This window comes from Haliotis rubra, unplaced genomic scaffold, assembly GCF_003918875.1.
Source record: "Haliotis rubra isolate DU_JTF1 unplaced genomic scaffold, ASM391887v1 Scf109, whole genome shotgun sequence".
Lineage (NCBI taxonomy): Eukaryota > Metazoa > Mollusca > Gastropoda > Lepetellida > Haliotidae > Haliotis > Haliotis rubra.
Genome location: NW_025764992.1, coordinates 842,851 through 866,583, shown reverse-complemented (window position 1 = coordinate 866,583; position 23,733 = coordinate 842,851). Strand labels below are relative to the sequence as shown.

General features: G+C 37.9%; 1 protein-coding gene across 2 annotated transcripts in view; it reads right to left on the bottom strand.

Moving 5' to 3' along the window:
- Positions 1-22,253, bottom strand: part of LOC124282709 (excitatory amino acid transporter-like) — an 86,951-nt gene extending 64,698 nt beyond the window's left edge. Inside the window, exons 1-2 of one of the 2 annotated variants that reach the window (XM_046718732.1) lie at positions 22,162-22,253; positions 3,187-3,296 (exon numbers count right to left, since the gene is read on the bottom strand). In XM_046718732.1, coding sequence (XP_046574688.1) covers positions 3,187-3,285 — 99 coding nt within the window. In that variant the 5' untranslated portion in view covers positions 3,286-3,296; positions 22,162-22,253. Of the gene's footprint in view, positions 1-3,186; positions 3,297-22,157 lie in introns of both variants that reach the window. The other variant, XM_046718738.1, reaches the window with a different exon arrangement.
- Between the last annotated feature and the right edge of the window lie 1,480 nt (positions 22,254-23,733).

Genomic DNA, 23,733 nt, shown 5'->3' with positions numbered 1-23,733 from the left:
CAGACTGCTATTTTTTGTCCCTCAAAATTTGACATTTTAATGTTAAAGGAAAGTTTTACTGTCACATGTGGTAAATGGTAAATATTTACCATTTTTCTAAAACAATGAAGAAAGAGGTTGTTTATAGACCAGGGATCGTTATGGGATTTATCTCCTGTTCCAGTGTATGTAGCCATAGTCACATTGATGGGAAACTTGGGAAAACATATAATTAAGGATAATTTTATATAGAAATTTCATGTTTTATAGGTATTTTAACATTGCGTTTTAACACTACAGTGTAAGATTGCAGTGTATCATTGCTGTGGGATATTGCATTGTATCATTGGAGTGTAATATTGCATTGTATCATTGCAGTGTAATATTGCAGTGTAATAATGCATTGTATCATTGCAGTGTAATAATGCATTGTATCATTGCTGTGTAATATTGCATTGTATCATTGCAGTGTAATATTGCATTGTATCATTGCAGTGTAATATTGCATTGTATCATTGCAGTGTAATATTGCAGTTGTATCATTGCTGTGTAATATTGCATTGTATCATTGCAGTGTAATATTGCATTGTATCATTGCTGTGTAATATTGCATTGTATCATTGCAGTGTAATATTGCAGTGTATCATTGCTGTGTAATATTGCAGTGCATTGTATCATTGCAGTGTAATATTGCATTGCATCGTGCAGTGTGTAATATTGCATTGTATCATTGCTGTGTAATATTGCATTGTATCATTGCATAATATTGCATTGTATCATTGCATGTTGCTGTAATATTGCATTGTATCATTGCAGTGTAATATTGCATTGTATCATTGCTGTGTAATATTGCATTGTATCATTGCAGTGTAATATTGCATTGTATCATTGCAGTGTAATATTGCATTGTATCATTGCAGTGTAATATTGCATTGTATCATTGCATTGCATTGCATTGTATCATTGCATGTATCATTGCATTGTAATATTGCAATTTGCATATCATTGCAGTGTAATATTGCATTGTATCATTGCAGTGTAATATTGCATTGTATCATTGCTGTGTAATATTGCATTGTATCATTGCAGTGTAATATTGCATTGTATCATTGCAGTGTAATATTGCATTGTATCATTGCTGTGTAATATTGCATTGTATCATTGCTGTGTAATATTGCATTGTATCATTGCAGTGTAATATTGCATTGTATCATTGCTGTGTAATATTGCATTGTATCATTGCAGTGTAATATTGCATTGTATCATTGCAGTGTAATATTGCATTGTATCATTGCATTGTATCATTGCTGTAATATTGCATTGTATCATTGCAGTGTAATATTGCATTGTATCATTGCAGTGTAATATTGCATTGTATCATTGCAGTGTAATATTGCATTGTATCATTGCAGTGTAATATTGCATTGTATCATTGCAGTGTAATATTGCATTGTATCATTGCAGTGTAATATTGCATTGTATCATTGCGTTCAGTACAATACGATGTATTTAAGTTTCTTCCTCACTTTGATCTCAACAAAGCATCACGTTTAACTAGGCATTAAAGGCACATTCTCAGTTTGGTGGGTCCTGTGAAATGAAAATTACTTTAAAAAGTCATAACATCAGTTGTAAAGAAAACAGCATGACATATACAAAAACTCTCATGAAAGCCAGGTCTAGCTGTATTCCTAATGTGCAACCATCTTGAATTATAAAACACATGTAATATCTGGGATTACACTTTTACTGTAAAGTACAGATTCTAGTACTTTTGTTTGGTTGAGTCCCATCCAGGATTCGAACCCACATGTTCAGAGTCATGCACTATATAGCCATCACACAAAGTCAGCCGCCTAACTGGCATTGTGTATTCACATCTCGGATTAACTTTCTTAGCTGACACATTTCTACATCAGATAATGACCTTACAAGGGCATGGCATCACACAAATTATACACCCATCCTAGACTATCCAGTTTCACGTTTCCATTCTATTATGATCAATACATGGACACATTCCTAGTTTGGGGGCTTTGTTTTCAGTATTCACAAAGACCTGCCTCGGAAGATAGACATCCAGTGAGATTAGTTACAGTTATGAATGACAGAAATCCTATGCTTACTAAGAGATGGAGATGATGCTGTCACTTTTTTAACATGATTGCTGTCACTTGTAGAACATGATCGTTTAAAATCAGACTTTTCACTTCCATGGGATACCTCTGTGTGAAGATCTCAAGAAGCCTCCACAGGAGGTTGCTCTCATGAACTTTCTTATCAGTCAATCAGAATGAGGCTTCTAAATTCTCAGTAGTGTGCAAAAGCATTCAGACAGTTTATCTGATTTTTGCTTTCAAACTGAACATACAGTAAACTGTTCATAGTGAACCTGCTTAACTCAAACTAAAAGTTGAGGTCTCTTTGAGTACAATATACCCATAGTTTACTGTAATGAAAAGAAATATGTTGTGTTATTATTTTGTTGCTGCTATTGTACTTAAATCTGAAAGGACCCGTTAAGATCCAGGTTGGAAATGGTTGTCAGCAACCCATGCTTGTCGCAAGAGGCGAATAACGGGATTGCTCACTTGGTTGACACGTCATCGTATCCCAATTGCGCAGATCAATGCTCATGCTGTTGATCACTTGATTGTCTGGTCAAGACTCAATTATTTACAGGCCGCTGCCGTATAGCTGGAATATTGCTGAGTGCGGTGTAAAATTAAACTCACTCACTCAAGTACATCTGAAAGGGTTCCTGTTATAAGGGGATATATGTGTTTGTAATACTTTTCTTTGACACAGATTGAACCCAGATAGCATTCAGATGTTGGCCCAATGTTGGCAATGGTTTTGCCAACATTGCCAACGTTGGGCCAACGTCCGAATGCTATGTGGGAAATTGAGGTGGTAAAGAAATGAAGCCATCTGATTTGCTTAAGAGTGAGTGAGTTTGGTTTTATGAGGCTTTTAGCAATATTACAGCAATATCACAGCGGGGGACACCAGAAATGGACTAAAGACATTGTACCCATGTGGGGACTAGAACCTGGTTCTTCAGCATGACGAGCTAACGCTTTAACCACTAGGCTACCCCATCGCCCTGATTTGCCTAAGAAAACACACAAACCTTTGGTTTCAGTTGGTTGTGGTTATAACAACAGCATGGAGACATTATACCCAACATAACGGACAGACACTTACCGAAGTCGACATCTGTCGGGGTCTTCTCATGCGAGAAAACATTCCCCTCTTTCCAGCGGTGTCGACCATAGGGTCAATCATGTCTGGGTGATCGCTCATCTTGGCCAATTCTGAAACAAATCAAACAGGCTGAAGAGTATATCAGATATGCTTCCTGCTTTCTTCATTCTGCAAATTAAATCACCATCACTCATTTAATTTTTGAGAAGCCTGTTAAAAAAAACCCACAAATAGGAAAACACTTTGCAATTTTTCAGTGTACCGAATAACCCTGAGGCATTAAGCATGCAATGCATGAAAACAGCACTACATCACACTTTAATATTGTTGTTTAGACACTGTTGTTAATTTATTACATGTATTGCCACAGCTGGGAAAAACACAAACAGATGTAAGTCTAAGTCACCATAACAGTTTACCGTATATGACCGACTATAAGTCGGAAATTTGATATCAGAAAATGTAGGTAAAAAATCAGACCCGACTTATACTTGAGTTCATTAATCTACCCAAAAAATTCCCGAGGTCAGGTGTGTGAATCTGCCAGCCCTGCGAACTCAACTGGCAATGTTTACACCGGAAGCAGGAAGCATATACGTACTGACAACGTTTCCAAAGGTAAATGACATCATGGGACAAATAAGCATAAAATATAAAACTTTGTTGTTTGTCTTTTGTAAAATATATTTCATAGTATAAACAATAAATTAAATTTAATAAGATATTTTTATCACAGCTTTGCACTTACCGGTACTTTGTTATCGAGCGATAAAGTTGGGCCACGTGACACGACTTGACATGACTTGTTTCACGTAAAGTAAACTTATTTGTATTCTGTGGCAGTTTTGTGTGGTGGTTTTGAAAAATACTGTTAATGATGAAAATGCAAGTTTACATTTATATCCAGATAAACCACGAAAGAAGCAAAAATTAAGGCGATTTTTTTCCATTTGTGACATGTCATAACATGCCCGTGACTTTTTCTATTATATTTTCATTTTTACGTAATCAGAAAATTATTATAAAAAGATTTCTTAAATAATATGTATGGTCGCCTATTTCCCGGTATCAGTGGCTTTTCGCTCGGTAACATGACACAACAACAGAAAATACCTCCGTTTTCGAAGCTTCGTATGAATAACATGCGAGGCCAATCGTTTGATGTCGGGCATCGTTCGAAAGCTCTGAACATCAACAATATCACTGTACCCTTGCCGAGAGTATTTTCACACTTGTAAGAAGCAATTGTATTGGATAAAAATTGGTTTCTAATGACACTTTTTCGCCACAGTCTGCTATAAGGGTCATGACTGGTCAAAAACAGACACGTGACCTAAGGCAGCCAATCATATTACGGCAATGGATACCGTCCTCGTAAACGAAAACCTTTAGATATAGACGAATGTTTTGGGTTAATTAATGCTATTCTGAACATATTAAGCAAGAAATCGCAATCTATATGTAAATTATGGGATTTATTTGACGTATCGTGCTAGGTTATAACCTGTCACAAAAATGCTTCACGCATATATTTTCGCATTAAACATTGTGTCCGAGCGTGAAGATTGAGGCGGCGATACCGATTCGTACTTGGAAAGGGGACGACTTATACTTGAGTTACATGGTTTTGGCAAGAATTTAGAGGGTTGAGAAAGGGGCCCGACTTATAGTCGGTCATATACGGTAAGTGGAATTATTTTAAAACATGTTAAAAGGTTCAATACAAGGCACACCTCTAAAAACCCTAAACAGTTCAGTAACAAACATTCCAGCAATATCAAGATGGTCCCCAGCAATATCAAGATGGTCCCCAAAACACTTCAGTAACAAATATTCCTGCAATATCAAGATGGTCCCCAAAACACTTCAGTAACAAATATTCCTGCAATATCAAGATGGTCCCCAAAACACTTCAGTAACAAATATTCCAGCAATATCAAGATGGTCCCCAAAACACTTCAGTAACAAATATTCCAGCAATATCAAGATGGTCCCCAAAACACTTCAGTAACAAATATTCCTGCAATATCAAGATGGTCCCCAAAACACTTCAGTAACAAATATTCCAGCAATATCAAGATGGTCCCCAAAACACTTCAGTAACAAATATTCCAGCAATATCAAGATGGTCCCCAAAACACTTCAGTAACAAATATTCCAGCAATATCAAGATGGTCCCCAAAACTCTTCAGTAACAAATATTCCAGCAATATCAAGATGGTCCCCAAAACACTTCAGTAACAAATATTCCAGCAATATCAAGATGGTCCCCAAAACACTTCAGTAACAAATATTCCTGCAATATCAAGATGGTCCCCAAAACACTTCAGTAACAAATATTCCTGCAATATCAAGATGGTCCCCAAAACACTTCAGTAACAAATATTCCAGCAATATCAAGATGGTCCCCAAAACACTTCAGTAACAAATATTCCTGCAATATCAAGATGGTCCCCAAAACACTTCAGTAACAAATATTCCTGCAATATCAAGATGGTCCCCAAAAACACTTCAGTAACAAATATTCCAGCAATATCAAGATGGTCCCCAAAACACTTCAGTAACAAATATTCCAGCAATATCAAGATGGTCCCCAAAACACTTCAGTAACAAATATTCCTGCAATATCAAGATGGTCCCCAAAACACTTCAGTAACAAATATTCCTGCAATATCAAGATGGTCCCCAAAACACTTCAGTAACAAATATTCCAGCAATATCAAGATGGTCCCCAAAACACTTCAGTAACAAATATTCCTGCAATATCAAGATGGTCCCCAAAACTCTTCAGTAACAAATATTCCAGCAATATCAAGATGGTCCCCAAAACACTTCAGTAACAAATATTCCTGCAATATCAAGATGGTCCCCAAAACACTTCAGTAACAAATATTCCTGCAATATCAAGATGGTCCCCAAAACACTTCAGTAACAAATATTCCAGCAATATCACGATATTCCCCAAACAGTTCAGTCTACACTATTGATTGTTATACTATTAACAATACTTCATTGTTCATAAATTCCTGTGAATACAATATCATCATAGGACAAATAACTGCAATCCATTGATAGTGCAGTATCATAAAGTGTGCCATACAATTTATATCCTGACTACATTACTTTCATTTCTTTAGTTAATATTTTTCATTTTCTGCAAGTAAATCACAACCCTATATCATTCATTATTAAATGACCAATACACTGATGGGATATTGTACAGCCAACAAACAGGCTAAAGGGCACTGAATTTTATGCTATTAATAGTCATTCTAAGATGCTTCGCTAAAAAATCTAAGTCTAAGTACACTTTTTTCATTACGTCACACTGTATTGACGTCACTACACCATTTTCATCTGCTGCCTCGTAATGAAACGTACCACTGGTCATGATGCATATCAGTTGTCATCGCCTCGTACAGCCTCTTACAGTAAACATAGCACCCGTTTCTTGGTTTGCAGTTGCTTCACTTGGCTAACACCACTGGTGGAAAATTTAAATTTATTTTCGATGGTACAAATGTCCCAGCTCAACTCACAATTAAACAGTGACATGGCCACGTTTGCTAACAAAACCTCAGTCCACAGTCCCACAATGCATCCATGGAATGTCGGGTGACTAGTCAGCTTCATCTGGATTTACTGTTCTAAACATATGTTGGTAGTAAAAATGCGACATTAATATTGTCTCATATGGTTTACGTTAATCACAGATGTAATTAAAATAATTTAGAGAAGATATTTAACCTGACCGTAAGCCCTCATCTAACTGTTCATTATTTGTTTTCCTGGTAATGTGCTCCTTAATGTTGGGGGCAGACATGCCACTGAAAGAGCATGTCAGTTTGCCCTGTACGAGCATGGTTAATTTAGGTCATTGACACTGTTGTCAATGTTTTCTGCCTTTGATTAATTGTTGGTAAGTATTAAATTTGGCATCTTAGAAAGAAATACACTATACAGTTCAATCTTCCCCATGTATAGAGTAATAAGGCCAGACCAATTTTACTTCTTGCTTTACAGGTCCGTTGGTCTTATTTTTTCAAGAATAAGAGAAAATAAATACAGAAATTTTCCCCGCTCAAAAAATAAAATCCTAATGTCTTTATTGGCCAAAAATGTAAACTTACAGAAATTATTTTTACATTGTTTCTTTTGCCTCATATACACTTCATAAATTGCCAAAAATAAAATACTTTTAGAATTCACAGGAACATTACTTTGGTGATTGGACAAAAATCCATAAAACAAGAAATATAATTGGTCTGGCCTAGAGTACACTTTTGGCCTGAACTATTATAGACAAAGTATGAGGACTCTTGCAAACTGTAGACCGCCTCCGTGGTGTAGTGGTAAGAGCGTCCGCCCGGAGTGCGGAAGGTCATGGGTTCGATCCCCAATCGCCATACCAAAAGACGTTAAAATATGGTACTTGTTGGTCCTTGTCTGGCGCTCGGCATTAATGGGTACAACAAGGACTGGTCGGCTCGGAGTCAGTATAATGTGTCTGAGTGGGGTATTCATGCTTCACTGTGGCATGGTATCTCAGTGGGCTAGCACTATAAAACCAGCTTCAGTCTGGGCTAGTACAAGCAGCCGCACATACACATACACACGCATGCACGTCGTCATATGAGCGAAATATTCTCAAGCACGACGTTAAACCCAATTCCACCACCACCACCACTTGCAAACTGTATTTCTTCACTACATCACTGTATTGTTACACCACTATGCTAAACATGTGGTCAATAGGACCAGTAACATTCCGTCACTAAAACTGAATGTTTGGAAGGCAACGGTTCTGTAATCTGTGACGCCAGTGTGAGTAAGTGAGTTATGATACCAGGTGTTCGCAATAAACGATTCAGTGATATCAAAAATGGCGACGGCAGAGTTGTTTGATAGGAAAGTGGTCAGACTGGACGTAAAACTGGCAAGTAACAAAACATATCGTGACATGATTTCAAATCACAGCTTCCCCAGTGGAAAACAGCAATAAATTATGCAAGATATTTTAATTCATGACACGGCACATGATCTGACTTATCATCCAGGAAAATAATCTAAATGGACGTTGTTCACCTGTTGCGTAAAGTGTTTACAAATCCAGTGTTAATCAGCATTTCATTGGCAAATATTCATTCAGGGGCTACCTGAAAATACCTGTTGATTCACATTCCTGCACACAGTCAGAGTGAGTGAGTGAGTGAGAGTGGGAGTGAGAGAGTGAGAGAGAGAAAATGAATGAGTGAAAAAGAGAGTAAGTGAGAGTGGGAGTGAGTGAGAGAGAGGGAGTGAGAAAGAATGAGTGAGAGTGAGTGAGTGAGGTTTTACACAGCTTTTGGCAATATTCCAGCACTATTACAGTAGGGGACACCAGAAATGGGCTTCACACAATGTATCAATGTGGGGAATCGAACCCGGGTCCTCGGTGAGATGAACGAACACATTGACCACGAGGCTACCCGCTGCCTCCAATGTCTGTTGAAACCCAGCATTATTGTCCCCACACACCATAGTGATGACCTCTGTGGTGTGACCTTATGATAGTTGCAGTTGAAGTAATGATGGCCCATGAGACTTGTCTAGGGTGATATACTGCTTTAAGCCTGTCACTTCCTGTTGAGCATGATATTTTCTCGTAAACCACAAGGTACAGAAAAAATGCACAAACTTTGTGTAGACCATCCTACTGACATTTTAAGTGAAACTTCATTTTTAAATGGTCTTGATACCTTACTAACGAGAAATATTTGAACACAGTATGACTTCATCATTGTAAAAGCATGCCACATTTCAACTTTCATCAATCCGGCAGTTTCTTAGAAGCTGTTTACTGAGTAGGAAAGCTTTTTGATAGGGGTGTGTTAAAAATATAAATGGCAAAGCTAAGAATACAACAAAAAATGGAACCTTCCAGGGGTGGAAATAACTTTAAAATTGCTAGTGTACTCTGGTACAGTGGCACATGTAAAATCATTTGCCCTGATAATGTTTCCACCATTCGGCCATTTTCTTGTTGATTTTTTAAATAAACAACATAATTAACATTGGAAAGTCAACTGGACACCGGTACAGTGTGATATACAAATTTGCTTGCCCGAAAGAGAAAAACACTGGACTCAGACGTCTGGCAATGGGTTATTTCCGCCCCTGCCTTCACACAACACCAATTTTATTACCCATAATAAAAAAATGATCCTGATATTGCAGGGCTATGGCCTTTAAATAGACTTTTAATGTCAATGCCATGGTAGTCAGTTTTCGGTTTTCGTACCAGCACTTGTATCTAATCATAAAATAACAGTTTTGTTCATTCAAAATAACAAAGATTATGGTCATTATTTTCCCATGTTATTAAACAATGTACGGTTTGGCTCTTTGGCTAAATATTCTGCATTACGATCATATCTCATTTACTGAACCGAACCGATTGCCTTGTACCGCAATACGTACCGTACCGTTGTAAACGCGTACCGTTTCACCCCTAATAACCACATGCTCATGCTATAGTCAGAATCATACAACTGACTGCCATCAGATATTTCTTATGGATGTGAAAAGGCTTTTGTCACATTTATTTGAAACACTGACTGACTGACTGAGTTTAGTTTTACTTTTAGCAATATTCCAGCAATATCACGGGCGGGGACACCAGAAATGGGCTTAACACATTGTGCCCATGTGGGGAATCGAACCCGGGTCTTCGTCGAGCCAATGCTTTAACCACTAGGCTACCCCACCCCCTCTATTTGAAACACAGAAAAGTTCTGACACTTTTCATTTAGAGGGTGTCGGTCCACCCATTTTGTTCTGGGGAGCTAGGTGGGTCAGCAATTTTGTACATAAAAATATGTTTAAAATTATGCTTAGAAATTATGGGAAGAGGGGGGTCATTGATTTTGTACATAACATGCTGGGGGTTGGGGGTGACTTATTTTGTACATAAATTTTAGGGGGGGATTCACATTGCACATGCTTTTCCATAAAAATCATCATCACCCCCCACTAGCCATAAATTATGAACGTTCCCTAATGGTTTAAGATTTTTCTAAATGCTTACACCTGCACACACTCATGCACTGCCAACACCTGCTACTGGTCCTGCTGGTGGGGCATATGTGAGCCCTGGTTACTGTACACTTCAGACTATGACATTACCATGGAAACAGATACATTGAAAGAAATGTATGTGCTACACAACAAACAATAGCAGTGAAAAGATGATAAATGTTGCATGAAAAGTAGATTAAAGTATTCCCCAGATGTTTAATCACACTCGAAGTGTCCATGTTTCAAAGATGACATGGTTTTGCAAAGCAGGTTTTGAAAGATTAATGAATTTCTTCCACTGAAAACACTAAGGTTTCAGGCACTTTGTCCAATAAAAGAAAGCTTTTAGGTAAAAATTAGAAGCTGCAGATACTAGTGATTCAAGCACTTTGTCCAATAAAACAATGATTTTAAGTAAACTTTAGTGTCTGTATTTCAAACTGTCACCATGTCAATAGTACATTGGGGTATTGGTACATATTTTGGTCCAAATAGGTTCCACGGAAAAGGGGGTTTTATAACAGACACCACACACCGACCTATTTGAACCTTCCTCTGACAAATATTACTTGACCGATTCTTACCCAAAACAGAGTTTATGAAACCAAACTGGAACGAATGCTGTGAAGCTCATGAGTATATGTGTAGTGCGTGAGTGCGTGAGTGAGTGAGTGTTCCTATTCACTGGATCAGCAATTTGGCAGCTATTTGTAGCAAAAGAGAACAAGTGAGCATCTACCAGCTAACAACATATCATTGCTACAATGTCCCACAAAGCTGAAATTTTCAAATATCAGTGATAGAAAACAACACTGCAAGTTCATCAACATTGTAAGCCATGGGCTTAAGCAACACACAAATGTAGAGACTGGATGCAGAAAAAAACAAAAAAACTGCATCCAGAGAGACCCACAATAATACCAGGAGCGTACATGCAGCGTATCAAGAGCAGTTATCTGGTTGTGTTATTTCACCCTTCAGTCATGACCACTGTCCACATGAACACTGATTCAGTCCAACCCCTGAAGTTTGTACACTACACTGTTACAATACTTTACAGGACCTTCATAACACCAGCAAGGACCCATGAAGTTTATTGATGGGGCCCTGCCCCTCCCTTTGCAAGGTAAAACCCTGGTATGTAGAGTAACAGTAACTCTCTGAAATGAATATATTTTACAGAAAATAAAAGTTTTTAAATTACAATTATAAATACAATAAAAAGGAGCCCAGGGACTTTCTTCATTTTCAGAAGCTGTGGAAATCTTGACTTGCCACATTTTCTAGATTTGCATGGGCTTTCTTGTATATATTTGCTTCAGGGTCTGTACAACAGGCTACCTGGTATGCTGACTGACTGAGTTTAGTTTTACGCCGCTTTTAGCAATATTCCAGCAATATCACGGCTGGGGACACCAGAAATGGGCTTAACACATTGTGCCCATGTGGGGAATCGAACCCGGGTCTTCGCCGTGACGAGCGAACGCTTAACCACTAGGCTACCCCACCGCCCCGCTACCTGGTATGCTGCAACACTATAGTGTAAGGCTACCAAACTACTTCCTTGCAGTTTTCCCACAGCACTTTCATCCATGACTGACCTGTCTGTCATATATTCTCACCACGTCTTGGCATGGCTGATAATGACATCAAGTGCTGATTTCCATTTAAATACTGTTAATTAAGTGATGGGATTCTCGGAGCATTCTGTCTGTACTGAATATGGTATTCATGAGGCAGAGCTCTTTCGAATATCAGAATTGTCCCGATCGGTCCCGATTCACTGAGAGTTCTGGGTCCCAATCCGCTATGTTTTGTGGATCAGGACCCAGGAATAGATGTTAATTGTAAATAATGTTCTCACAATAGTTTCTTGTTCAATGAAATAAAAATAACTAAGATGTACCTAAGTCCCAAATCACTTTGTGCAATTGGGTGAGTAGATTCAGACATTCCTGAACAATGCAAGTCTGGACAGTGAGAAGTGGAGCTTAGAAGTAGAATGATTAAAGCAACAAAACCATCTCCATAGGAAACCTCTGCTAAAACAACCCTAACAACTCAAGTAGTATCCTGATGATTAGTTCCCTGACAACCCTGCAGTATCCTGTTGACTGGTTCCCTAGCAACCAATGCAGTACCCGGTTGACTAGTTCCCTCACAACCCTGTAGTATCCTGTTGACTAGTTCTCTGACAACCCTGTAGTATCCTGTTGACCATGGTTCCCTGACAACCCTGTTGTATCCTGTTGACTAGTTCCCTGACAACCCTGCAGTATCCTGTTGACCATGTTGACTAGTTACCTGACAGCCCTGTTGTATCCTGTTGACTAGTTCTCTGACAACCCTGCAGTATCCTGTTGACTAGTTCCCTGACAACCCTGCAGTATCCTGTTGACTAGTTCCCTGACAACCCTGCAGTATCCTGTTGACTGGTTCCCTGACAACCCATGCAGTATCCTGTTGACTGGTTCCCTGACAACCCTGTAGTATCCTGTTGACTGGTTCCCTGACAACCCTGTAGTATCCTGTTGACTGGTTCCCTGACAACCCTGTAGTATCCTGTTGACTGGTTCCCTGACAACCCTGCAGTATCCTGTTGACTGGTTCCCTGACAACCCTGCAGTATCCTGTTGACTGGTTCCCTGACAACCCTGCAGTATCCTGTTGACTGGTTCCCTGACAACTCAAGTAGTATCCTGATGATTAGTTCCCTGACAACCCTGCAGTATCCTGTTGACTGGTTCCCTGACAACCCTGCAGTATCCTGTTGACTGGTTCCCTGACAACCCTGTAGCATCCTGTTGACTGGTTCTCTGACAACCCTGCAGCATCCTGTTGACTGGTTCTCTGACAACCCTGTAGCATCCTGTTGACTGGTTCTCTGACAACCCTGAAGCATCTTGTTGACTGGTTCCCTGGCAACCCTGCAGTATCCTGTTGACTAGTTCCCCTGACAACCCTACAGTATCCTGTTGACTGGTTCCCTAGCAACCAATGCAGTACCCTGTTGACTAGTTCCCTGACAACCCTGTGTATCCTGTTGACCATGTTGACTAGTTACCTGACAACCCTGTTGATCTTGTTGACTAGTTCTCTGACAACCCTGTAGTATCCTGTTGACTGGTTCCCTGACAACCCTGCAGTATCCTGTTGACTGGTTCCCTGACAACACTGCAGTATCCTGTTGACTAGTTCCCTGACAACCCTACAGTATCCTGTTGACTGGTTCCTAGCAACCAATGCAGTACCCGTTGACTAGTTCCCTGACAACCCTGCAGTATCCTGTTGACCATGTTGACTAGTTAACTGACAACCCCTGTTGTATCCTGTTGACTAGTTCTCTGACAACCCTGTAGTATCCTGTTGACTGGTTCCCTGACAACCCTGCAGTATCCTGTTGACTAGTTCCCTGACAACCCTGTAGTATCCTGTTGACTGGTTCCCTGACAACCCTGTTGACTGTATCCTGTCCTGACTGGTTCCTGACAACCCTGCAGTATCCTGTTGACTGGTTCCCTGACAACCCTGCAGCATCCTGTTGACTAGTTCCCTGACAACCCTGCAGTATCCTGTTGACTAGTTCCCTGACAACCCTACAGTATCCTGTTGACTGGTTCCCTGACAACCCTTCAGTATCCTGTTGACTGGTTCCCTGACAACCCTGCAGTATCCTGTTGACTGGTTCCCTGACAACCCTGCAGTATCCTGTTGACTGGTTCCCTGACAACCCTGCAGTATCCTGTTGACTGGTTCCCTGACAACCCTACAGTATCCTGTTGACTGGTTCCCTGACAACCCTGCAGTATCCTGTTGACTAGTTCCCTGACAACCCTGTAGTACAGAGCTACAGATAACGTTTTGGGTTATTGGGTTATGTACTCGCTTGTGTTCATCTCAATTGGGTGTCCTAATTTTCCTTTGAGTAACCAAATAAATTGTACTCACCTCACTCAAACTCAATTAGATATTTTGCCATTTTCTATTAATTTTAAAAATATAATAAAGTTTAAATGTTTGGTTTTGTTGTTTATATTTGATTTGTAATATGAGAAACGATATGAAAGACTGCAATTCAAGTTGTCATGGTCATGTCCTGAAATTAAACCTCTCAGTATACCTCAGTTATATCTATCAGGTACGCAAGCTAAGATTTGACATTTTTGTATGTACGCATGTAAGATCACATTTATTGAGTATTTACCAATATTCAAGCGTACTTGTACGCAATAGACTTAATAGGAATTGAGTTTTCACATAAATATTTGCGTAATTTACGCAGATACGCAGCTTATCTGTACCTCTGGTAGTATCCTGTTGACTAGTTCCCTGACAACCCTGCAGTATCCTGTTGACTAGTTCCCTGACAACCCTGCAGTATCCTGTTGACTAGTTCCCTGACAACCCTGCAGTATCCTGATGACTAGTTTCCTGACAACCCTGCAGTATCCTGTTGATGACTAGTTCCCTGACAACCCTGCATTATCCTGATGACTAGTTTCCTGACAACCCTGCATTATCCTGATGACTAGTTTCCTAGAAACCCAATCAGTATCCTACTGCAGCTGTGACATCATCAAAAGTATCATATCACGAGATGAATGCAAATTTTACTAAAGAAATCATTTAATGTAGTATAATGTTTATTTTCTAAGCAAGCTCAATGCTACATAATGTCATATGATACTTTTATGACCATACCATGAACACTGACAATGACAGATGTTCAAACAAGATACACACGCAAATATATCAAATAAAATTATGGTATGATATGGCAAGCAAATATCTTTTGATGTAAAGAGAAAAAATAACATTACACTCAGATCATAAAGGGGTATAAAATACAGAAGAAATTTCACAACTTACTGATGAACTGTATGCATTACACAGACCATGTTCACATTTCAAGTGGCTTTCGTATTGAAATGCATACATGTAACCTAATTGGTGAAAATAGGCCAAAGTATATTGCAATTCGAACTTTGCAATACGATATATTGTGGTACACTTTTCACGAACCGGTTCACCCGATACGTCAGGTAGTTAAAAATACTAATAAGATTTTATTTCCTTTATATTTTTATACATTAATAGTTTTGAGAATGTTTACTGGTCAATCACATCTGAGTCCTGACAGTGGCCAGAGGCATTGTTTCAAAAGAAACGAAAACAGTAATTTCATTGCCTTAGTTAACCCATTTAACACCGCAGGCCGGAAAACCTGCCTGGCAGTAGGTACATCAAAATGGTACATAATTTTAGGAACCTACCTGACATATGATTCATTTATTAAATGTATTACTTTTCACAATGTCTGAAAACACTTATTACATTTCAAATGAACATATATTATCAACAGAATTAGAATTATAAACTATTTTTTGAAATGTTATTGAAAAAACCCAATTCCCATACTTTGGCAATGGGTCCACATCAAAGCTGTCAAAGAGCAAAGTAACAATGTTTTTGCCATAACCCGGTAACATTATTCATACACTTTGACAAGGATTTGTTAGCCATTCGTAACCCTTTTTGTAAGGCCTACTGTGTTAACACCCAGTTGTATGTAAACATTGTCATTGATTGTTTGGACTCTCAATTGTTGCTCATTCGCTACTCATTTGTACCCATTGTCAATGATTTCACCCCTGCTTGTAACCTGATTTGCTGCAATAAAAAAATAAAAAATAAAAAAAAGTAAAAATGTTTCGAGGAAATAATTAAAGGAATTAAATAAACTAAAGAATAATATAAAGAACAGTACTAATAAAATTTGTAAAACATACATTACGTTTGAGCAAGCTGAAAATGGTATAAGTATCTATACCGAAACGTCGCTATTATACAATAAAGAAGTTTATCATCCATAAAGACTTGTCATTCCTATTGTTTGGAACTTCTAGGATGCCTCTCAAACAGTTCGTACACTATAAGTTACTATTCCCATCCTTTTGAGTGCGATCATGAAATGTAAGTCAAGTAACATCTCAGCTTCCGTTGCCTCGAACTTCACGCTCTGACACGATGTTTAATACTAAAATATATGCTTGAAGCATTTTTGCCACAGGTCATAACCTAGCACGATACGTCAACTAAGTTCCATAAGGTGGTGATTTAGTACGTAACCAATTCAGAATAGGATGATTTTACCCAAAACTTTCGTCTAAACGTTTACGAGGATGGTATCCATTGCTGTAATAATATTGGTTGCCTTAGCTCATGTGCATGATTTTGACCAATCACGATCCTTATAGCAGACATTCGTAACTACTCGTCTCATTTCGGCAAGCCGCTTGTAGGTCATGGAAAGAGGCGAGTAGTTACGAATGTTATAGCAGAATGTTGCGAAAAAGCATCATTAAAACTCAATATTTATCCAATAAAATCACTTCTTACAACTGCAGAAAAACTCATGTTACTTCGCGTTATTCATAAACACTTTCTAAAACGGAGATATTTCCCGTTGTTGTGTCATGTTACCGAGTGGAAAAACCACCGTTACCTGGAAATAGCCGACTATACATAGTATTTCAGAAATCTCTTTAAAATGATTTTCAGATTGCATAAAAATTAAAATATAAAAGAAAAAGGTAACAGAATATTTTGAGATGTTAAAAATGGAAAAAATTGTCGCATATTTTGCTTCCTTCATGGTTTCTCTGGATATTATATTGTGTAAGCTTATATTTTCATTAAAAATCTACTTATTTAAAATGTAGGTGTATTATTGGAATACTATGAGAAAAACTAACTTTCATATTTATGAATATGTTTTGATTAGACCTTTCAAATGGTGCATGGCATGTAGTAGCAATAATGTTTTACAAGCTTATATTTTCCTTGATAAACATAGGCCTCAACTATGACCTCAGAGCGTTGGTGTCATGGTGTCATGGCAGTAAAAACCTCTGGTTGACTAAACAAACTTTCACAATATATTGCAATACATATTGCAATACGCCAACACATATCGCAATTTGAACATTTTGGCGCTACCCAACCCTAGGCCAAAGGAATAGGAAAGTACAGAAATAAAATATATTTCATGTTCAAAAGTTAAATTCAAGAAGGGCAACACTTTAAATACTGAAAGCTAAACATTATCAAAGCGAAGAATTAGCTGATTCCACCCAACCATATTGCTTCAACCTGCATACACTTCATCAAATGGCTGTCTCCCCCCTAGGAACAGAGGAACAGGAATGATTGTCCCACTGTTAATACACTACCCACTGTGTAATAAATGAACTTTATACCACCTAGGAATACAGGAATGATTGCCCCACTGTTAATACACTACTCCCTGTGTAATAAATATACTTTATACCACCTAGGAATACAGGAACAGAATGTCCCACTGTTAATACACTACCTACTGTGTAATAAATATACTTTATACCACCTAGGAATACAGGAATGATTGTCCCACTGTTAATACACTACCCACTGTGTAATAAATACACTTTATACCACCTAGGAACAGGTACAGGAATGATTGTCCCACTGTTAATACACTACCCACTACTCACTGTGTAATAAATATACTTTATACCACCTAGGAATACACAGGAATGATTGTCCCACTGTTAATACACTACTCCCCTGTGTAATAAATATACTTTTATACCACCTAGGAATACAGGAATGATTGTCCCACTGTTAATACACTACCCACTGTATAATAACAGGGATAGAAATACTTTTTCTAAGTGTGCCTTAGAGAAATGGGTTTATGAGCATTCAAATATGTATGGTATTATTTAATTTGGAAAAACAAAATTGTTTTGGGGATTAAATGACTAAATGTGAGTTATGTCTCTGAAAATCAAAGGAATACAGGTCAAAAGGGCACCTGAGAACATTTTTAGCCATGCCATTTCAATATTTACCGTTCCATGGCACACTAATATATGGGGTATTTAATAAATGCACTACCAACTGAATAAATGTACTTTTATACCACCTAGGAATGCAGGAATGATTGTCCCACTGTTAATACACTACCTACTGTGTTATATATGTACTTTATGTGATGAGGTCCATACAGCCTGCCTCTAGGTGTCTAGATAGCAGAGTCAGATTGCATGCTTCAGTGGTTGAAAGACCCAGTGGATGATCATAGGGACAATATGGAGCATAAATAACTTTCAACAGTTCAGCAGCAAATGAAGTTGGCAATTCATATTGTAAAGATACATATCTGTGTACTTATAAAAAGTCTGTGCAAGTCTCTGTTCATGAAAGAACATACATAAAACACTGTATGTCTCTTGCTAGCTACATGCTTACCACAGAGTTCATGAACCAGACATCATAACTGACCCTACACTACACTGAATGAACACTACACTCACAAACATTGAATATCCTACACTAACAAACATTGAAAGCACTACACTCACAAACATTGAAAGCACTACACTCACAAACATTGAATGCACTACACTGACAATGCTGAATGTATAGAGAACACTGAACACTAACAAACATTGAATGCACTACACTGACAATGCTGAATGTATAGAGAACACTGAACACTCACAAACATTGAAAGCACTACACTGACAATGCTGAATGTATAGAGAACACTGAACACTCACAAACATTGAAAGCAGCACTACACTGACAAGGCTGATGTATAGAGAACACTGAACACTAACAAACACTGAAAGTACTACACTGACACAAATAGAGAGCACTACACTCACAAACATTGAAAGCACTACACTGACAATGCTGAATGTACAGAGAACATAGAATGGACACTGTGAACACTGACTATACCCTGCCAGCTCTGTCCCCCTGTGGTAGTAAGCACAGTGGGACTAGGAAGGACTCCCACTGTTTCACCAGGACACCAATTACAATCAGCATCCTGTTCCACCCTATAAATAATGACCTTATTAACTTTGATCATTACCCCAACATGGGGGTAAGTGAGGGGGCCATCAGCCTCTGTACATCTCCATGCCTCACAAGCCCATGTGTAACAATCATCCAATTATCAGCCGCGTCACACATTCAAGCTGTGATCTGCGACACCGATTAGCAGTGATTAGAATGGAGTTAAGTGAGAGGAATTATAGTGCACCTATTTCACTTACACCAGCTTACCAATGATAGCTGGTGTGACTGGATATTCTAAAGATGGGAACTTAAGTGGTGATTAAACAGTGACCCCCATTTGGGAGGTTCATGACTGAGGAATATCTGCAACTGAAATAATCTAATGGCCTAGACCAATCTAGATCAGTGAGTGGGTGAGCATGGTTTTACACCGCTATTAGCAATATTCCAGCAATAACATGGTGAGGGACACCAGAAATGGGCTTCACACATTGTACCGATGTGGGGAACCGAACCTGAGTCTTCGCATACTTTAACCATAGGGCTACTTTATTGCTCCAGTCTAGGTCAAAATAAATAAATAAATAAATAAATAAATAAATAAATAAATAAATAAATAAATAAATAAATAAATAAATAAATAAATAAATAAATAAATAAATAAATAAATAAATAAATAAATAAATAAATAAATAAATAAATAAATAAATAAAATAAAATTAATTCAATGAATGAACCCTTTAGCATCAGAAGATGAGCAAAAGCATTTAAGAAACTGTGTTTGTTTGTTGATTAACTCATCACTCTGCAATACTCTAGCTATGTGATGTGCAAATATATGTCTGGACCAGACAATCCCATGACCGATATCATGAGCATCAATCAATGCACCTGGGACCCAAGATAGTGAGCCAGCCCATGTGATGCCTTTAGTCCCTTTACAACAAGCTGTCATTATCAAGTCTTAGAAACTTATGAAAGCTGTAAGAATACTAAGATGGCTTCAGATAAAAGAAGATTCTTCATGAAAACCTGTTAACTTGAGAGCAGGATTAATTGAACACTATCATGTCTGCAAGAACAGTTCAGCTTCATGTGTCGTGGACCCATAAACTACCCTACATATATGTTATCACCTAAAACCTGAGTTCCAGTCATGGACACTAGGATTCCAAATCCCCACCCCCATGTTACGACCTGAGGTTGAATGTACCAATAAATAGCTTCATGAGCCGCAAATACTGGTTTTCAATAATTTGAATTGGTCACATTTATTGCATTTTCCATTAGATCAATCATGATAAGTATTATTTTTATAATTTTAGGTGTACCATTAGGGCACTGTGAAAATATTTCATCTGTGCCATTTCAGTATTTACCATTCCATGGCACACAGATCAAAAACTATTTCCATCACTGAAAACCCACATAAGTTGCTTACATGAATGTTCCAGAAACAAGTCCAATGCCCAAGGATTTAAAAATTTATCTAAATTTTTCTAATCAAATGATCCGTGTGCTGTACTCTAGATCATTAAAGTTCTTTCCATCTGTCTACAATGCATTCCATCTACATTATTAAAAGAAATACATCCATTGACTAAAGAGACAGTTTAGTCATTAAAAATATATGGTATATAACCTGGATAAAGTTCAAAAGAAAAAGGATTGTCTTGCTGACAGAACAAGTACTGTGTCATCGCAACCTCTTGGTACATGTATTAGAGTGAGTGAGTTTAGTTTTACGCTGCTTTTAGCAATATCATGGCTGGGGACACCAGAAATGGGCTTCACCCACTGTACCCATGCGGGGAACCGAACCCAGGTCTTCGGTGTGATGAGCGAACGATTTAACCACTAGGCTACCCCACCGCCCCACTTGTATTAGACATGTAACTAATTCATTGAACTAAATACAGCCCCACCTACATACAGCTGTTCCACGTCCTTGACAAAAAAGATGAAACAATGTTATTTCACTAATGAGTTTCATGTTGTGCCATTAAGCCAGCTCTGAGTACTACATGCACCATCAAGTCTGCAGCAAATTTCAGTTACCATGGTAACAAATCCGAAAAGGTAATGAAAAGTTATGAAATTGTATTTATTGTAGCTATAAGCTATAATATATATTTCTATCTGTAGCAATCTGTTTAAGTGGCCCATAAATATTGAATGATCTTTGGTCTGGTTTTCCATAAATGCATTGAATACTGTTCAAATGCTTTTGAATACAACAAAGAAAATACAAATTGTATAAAAACAATCCAGTTTGGAACAAATTATTTTATTTATTCAAACATTTGTTTAATTAGCTTAAAATCCTGGAAACTCCATGCATGCAATACCTAATAATGTGTCTTAAGAGTAGCCTGTATATTAAGTATTTTTAACATACTATCTGGCCCTCGAATTAATATGGAAGCTATAAAACTCTCCAAAACGAATCATTCCAGGTTAATTCCAGCGATATGCAAGGTTCCGGCAGTACTATAATTTGAAAACAATTTCACAAATACAAACTGAAAAACAACTTGCTAAAGTGGCTTAAACTGTCAAAATATATATCCGTGTGCACAGACGTCTACACTTCACCTACGAACTTTAATTGATAGCTGCGAATATTTACCCATACAAACACATGCTAAGACGCTCTCATAAAAACAAACAGAAAACCCGAAGTGACATGTGAAATCTAATATCACTCTTTTGCAGCCATGCAGCCTGGGTTATCAAGTTTCGTCAAGTGTTCTAACCACATGCTTTGCTTGGGCGTTTTAAATTTAAATGGAATTTTTTATTTAATTAGAAACAAAACGATTGGGTTTTATCATTTGTAACACATGAAATTACACGCTGCAGTCATGATAGTGCAATTCACGTTAAGTTCAGTTTGTGTGTGTGCATACCAACAATGAACAGTTCTTTTACAGCTCTTTCCCGCCACTACTTTTGTCAATATTTAGATGACGATGAATGTAAACACAAACATCGTAGTACATGCAGTTATATCAATGGATGCTACATATATATTGTCAACGTCAATGTTGATGTATACAACGCACCTACCTTCCGTGTCAACTCCGCACAGTGAAGTCTAAGCCGACAAACAAGTACGTTAATTTTACACACTGCGGGAAAAAATTGCCCCTGTCAATGAAGTCCACGTGACTAAATCTAACCAATGGCGCGAGGCGACAGTTTTGACAGGCGTTATTTGTGTTATAGCCTGTTCCAGGTTGGTGTGCACGGAGTTGAGGTCTTGACGGCGAGAAGTAGACCGTGGCGTCCAGATGTGACCCACATTTACCAGCGTGGACAGTTTGGCCTTGAACGTCACAAACACAACCAGCATTTACGGAATGAGGTGTTAGGATTTAGATTCCGTCTCCGGAAAGGTTTAATTATGCATGACATTGGACGAGCACGTATTTTAACCACTACCCAGAAATCGATAGTGCTGTGCGAGTTTTCTCACTTCCTTCAAGCATGTGTTGTGTTCAGACAATTATGCAGTGATGTGCAGGTGACACAATGGTGCGACTCGATTTACCATTTCCTGAATCTTGAGGTAACACCATCTAATCTAGGCCCATGAGAAAGAGTTCCATACTGTGTTTGTTATTCGTTTGGTACTTTTTGGTACGATAGAAAATCAAAACTTATAAGTGTGATAAATTCATGCACTTTTTGAGAGTCAAAGTTGCGTTTACTCTAGTGTAATTTTTTTTTAAAAATCTAAGGGTCGGGTCGAGTTTTTCGGTCGGGTGGTAATGAGAAACAAGAATATTTTAATATATGGCCTTACAGAGGGAAGTCTAGATAAGCGGGCAGTACATCTAAGGACCCCAGTCTCTTATATATATAATTTTTTAGACTATTAATTATTTTTCATTTATACTAATTATTACCTTAGAGATTGTGCAAGTCTACTCTGGACTTATATTTCGCATTTAATTTTTAATCAAATAAAACAATTCATATATTTTTACCACAGCTGTGGTTTAGGCCATGTATAAACATATTCTTGTTTCTTATTACCGTCCGATCCAAATCTTCCTGTTTGTGCAGATACTGCCATCATGGTTGTTGAAAGTTCATTGCGTTATTTGTCTTCATTAAACTTGCTTGATAACGGTGTTAGTACCTACACCGAAATGTCGCACTCATTGTAATAAAGAAGTTGACTATCTATAGAACTTGGTTTTCTTCTTCCTTAAACTAAATACATGCTATTTCCATTGTGTGACAAGTCATTACATCCACACTTCACATTGGCTTTGTCGCTTTTATTGTTTTAATAATTTTAGCCTTTTGTCTTTTAAAGGTTTTTGTAAATTTATTTTGAATTTGTGTGTTTCTTTTGTGTTCTTCCAAACTGATACTCTTTTAACAAAGAAGGTGAAGAGTTCATTCTATTTATAGCATTGCCAGCATTGAATCACTCTTGTGTGATTATTGGTAATTATGGGCAGGACTGTCTCGTGTTTTCTGACCTGATTTCCTCAAAACTGATTGAATTATGTAAAGACACACATGACTAAAAACGTCCAAAACAGTTTTTAATTTTGAAAAACAAACTCAAATCATCACAACATGTACATTAAACTCAAAATATTTGTTTTACATAACACAAATGCG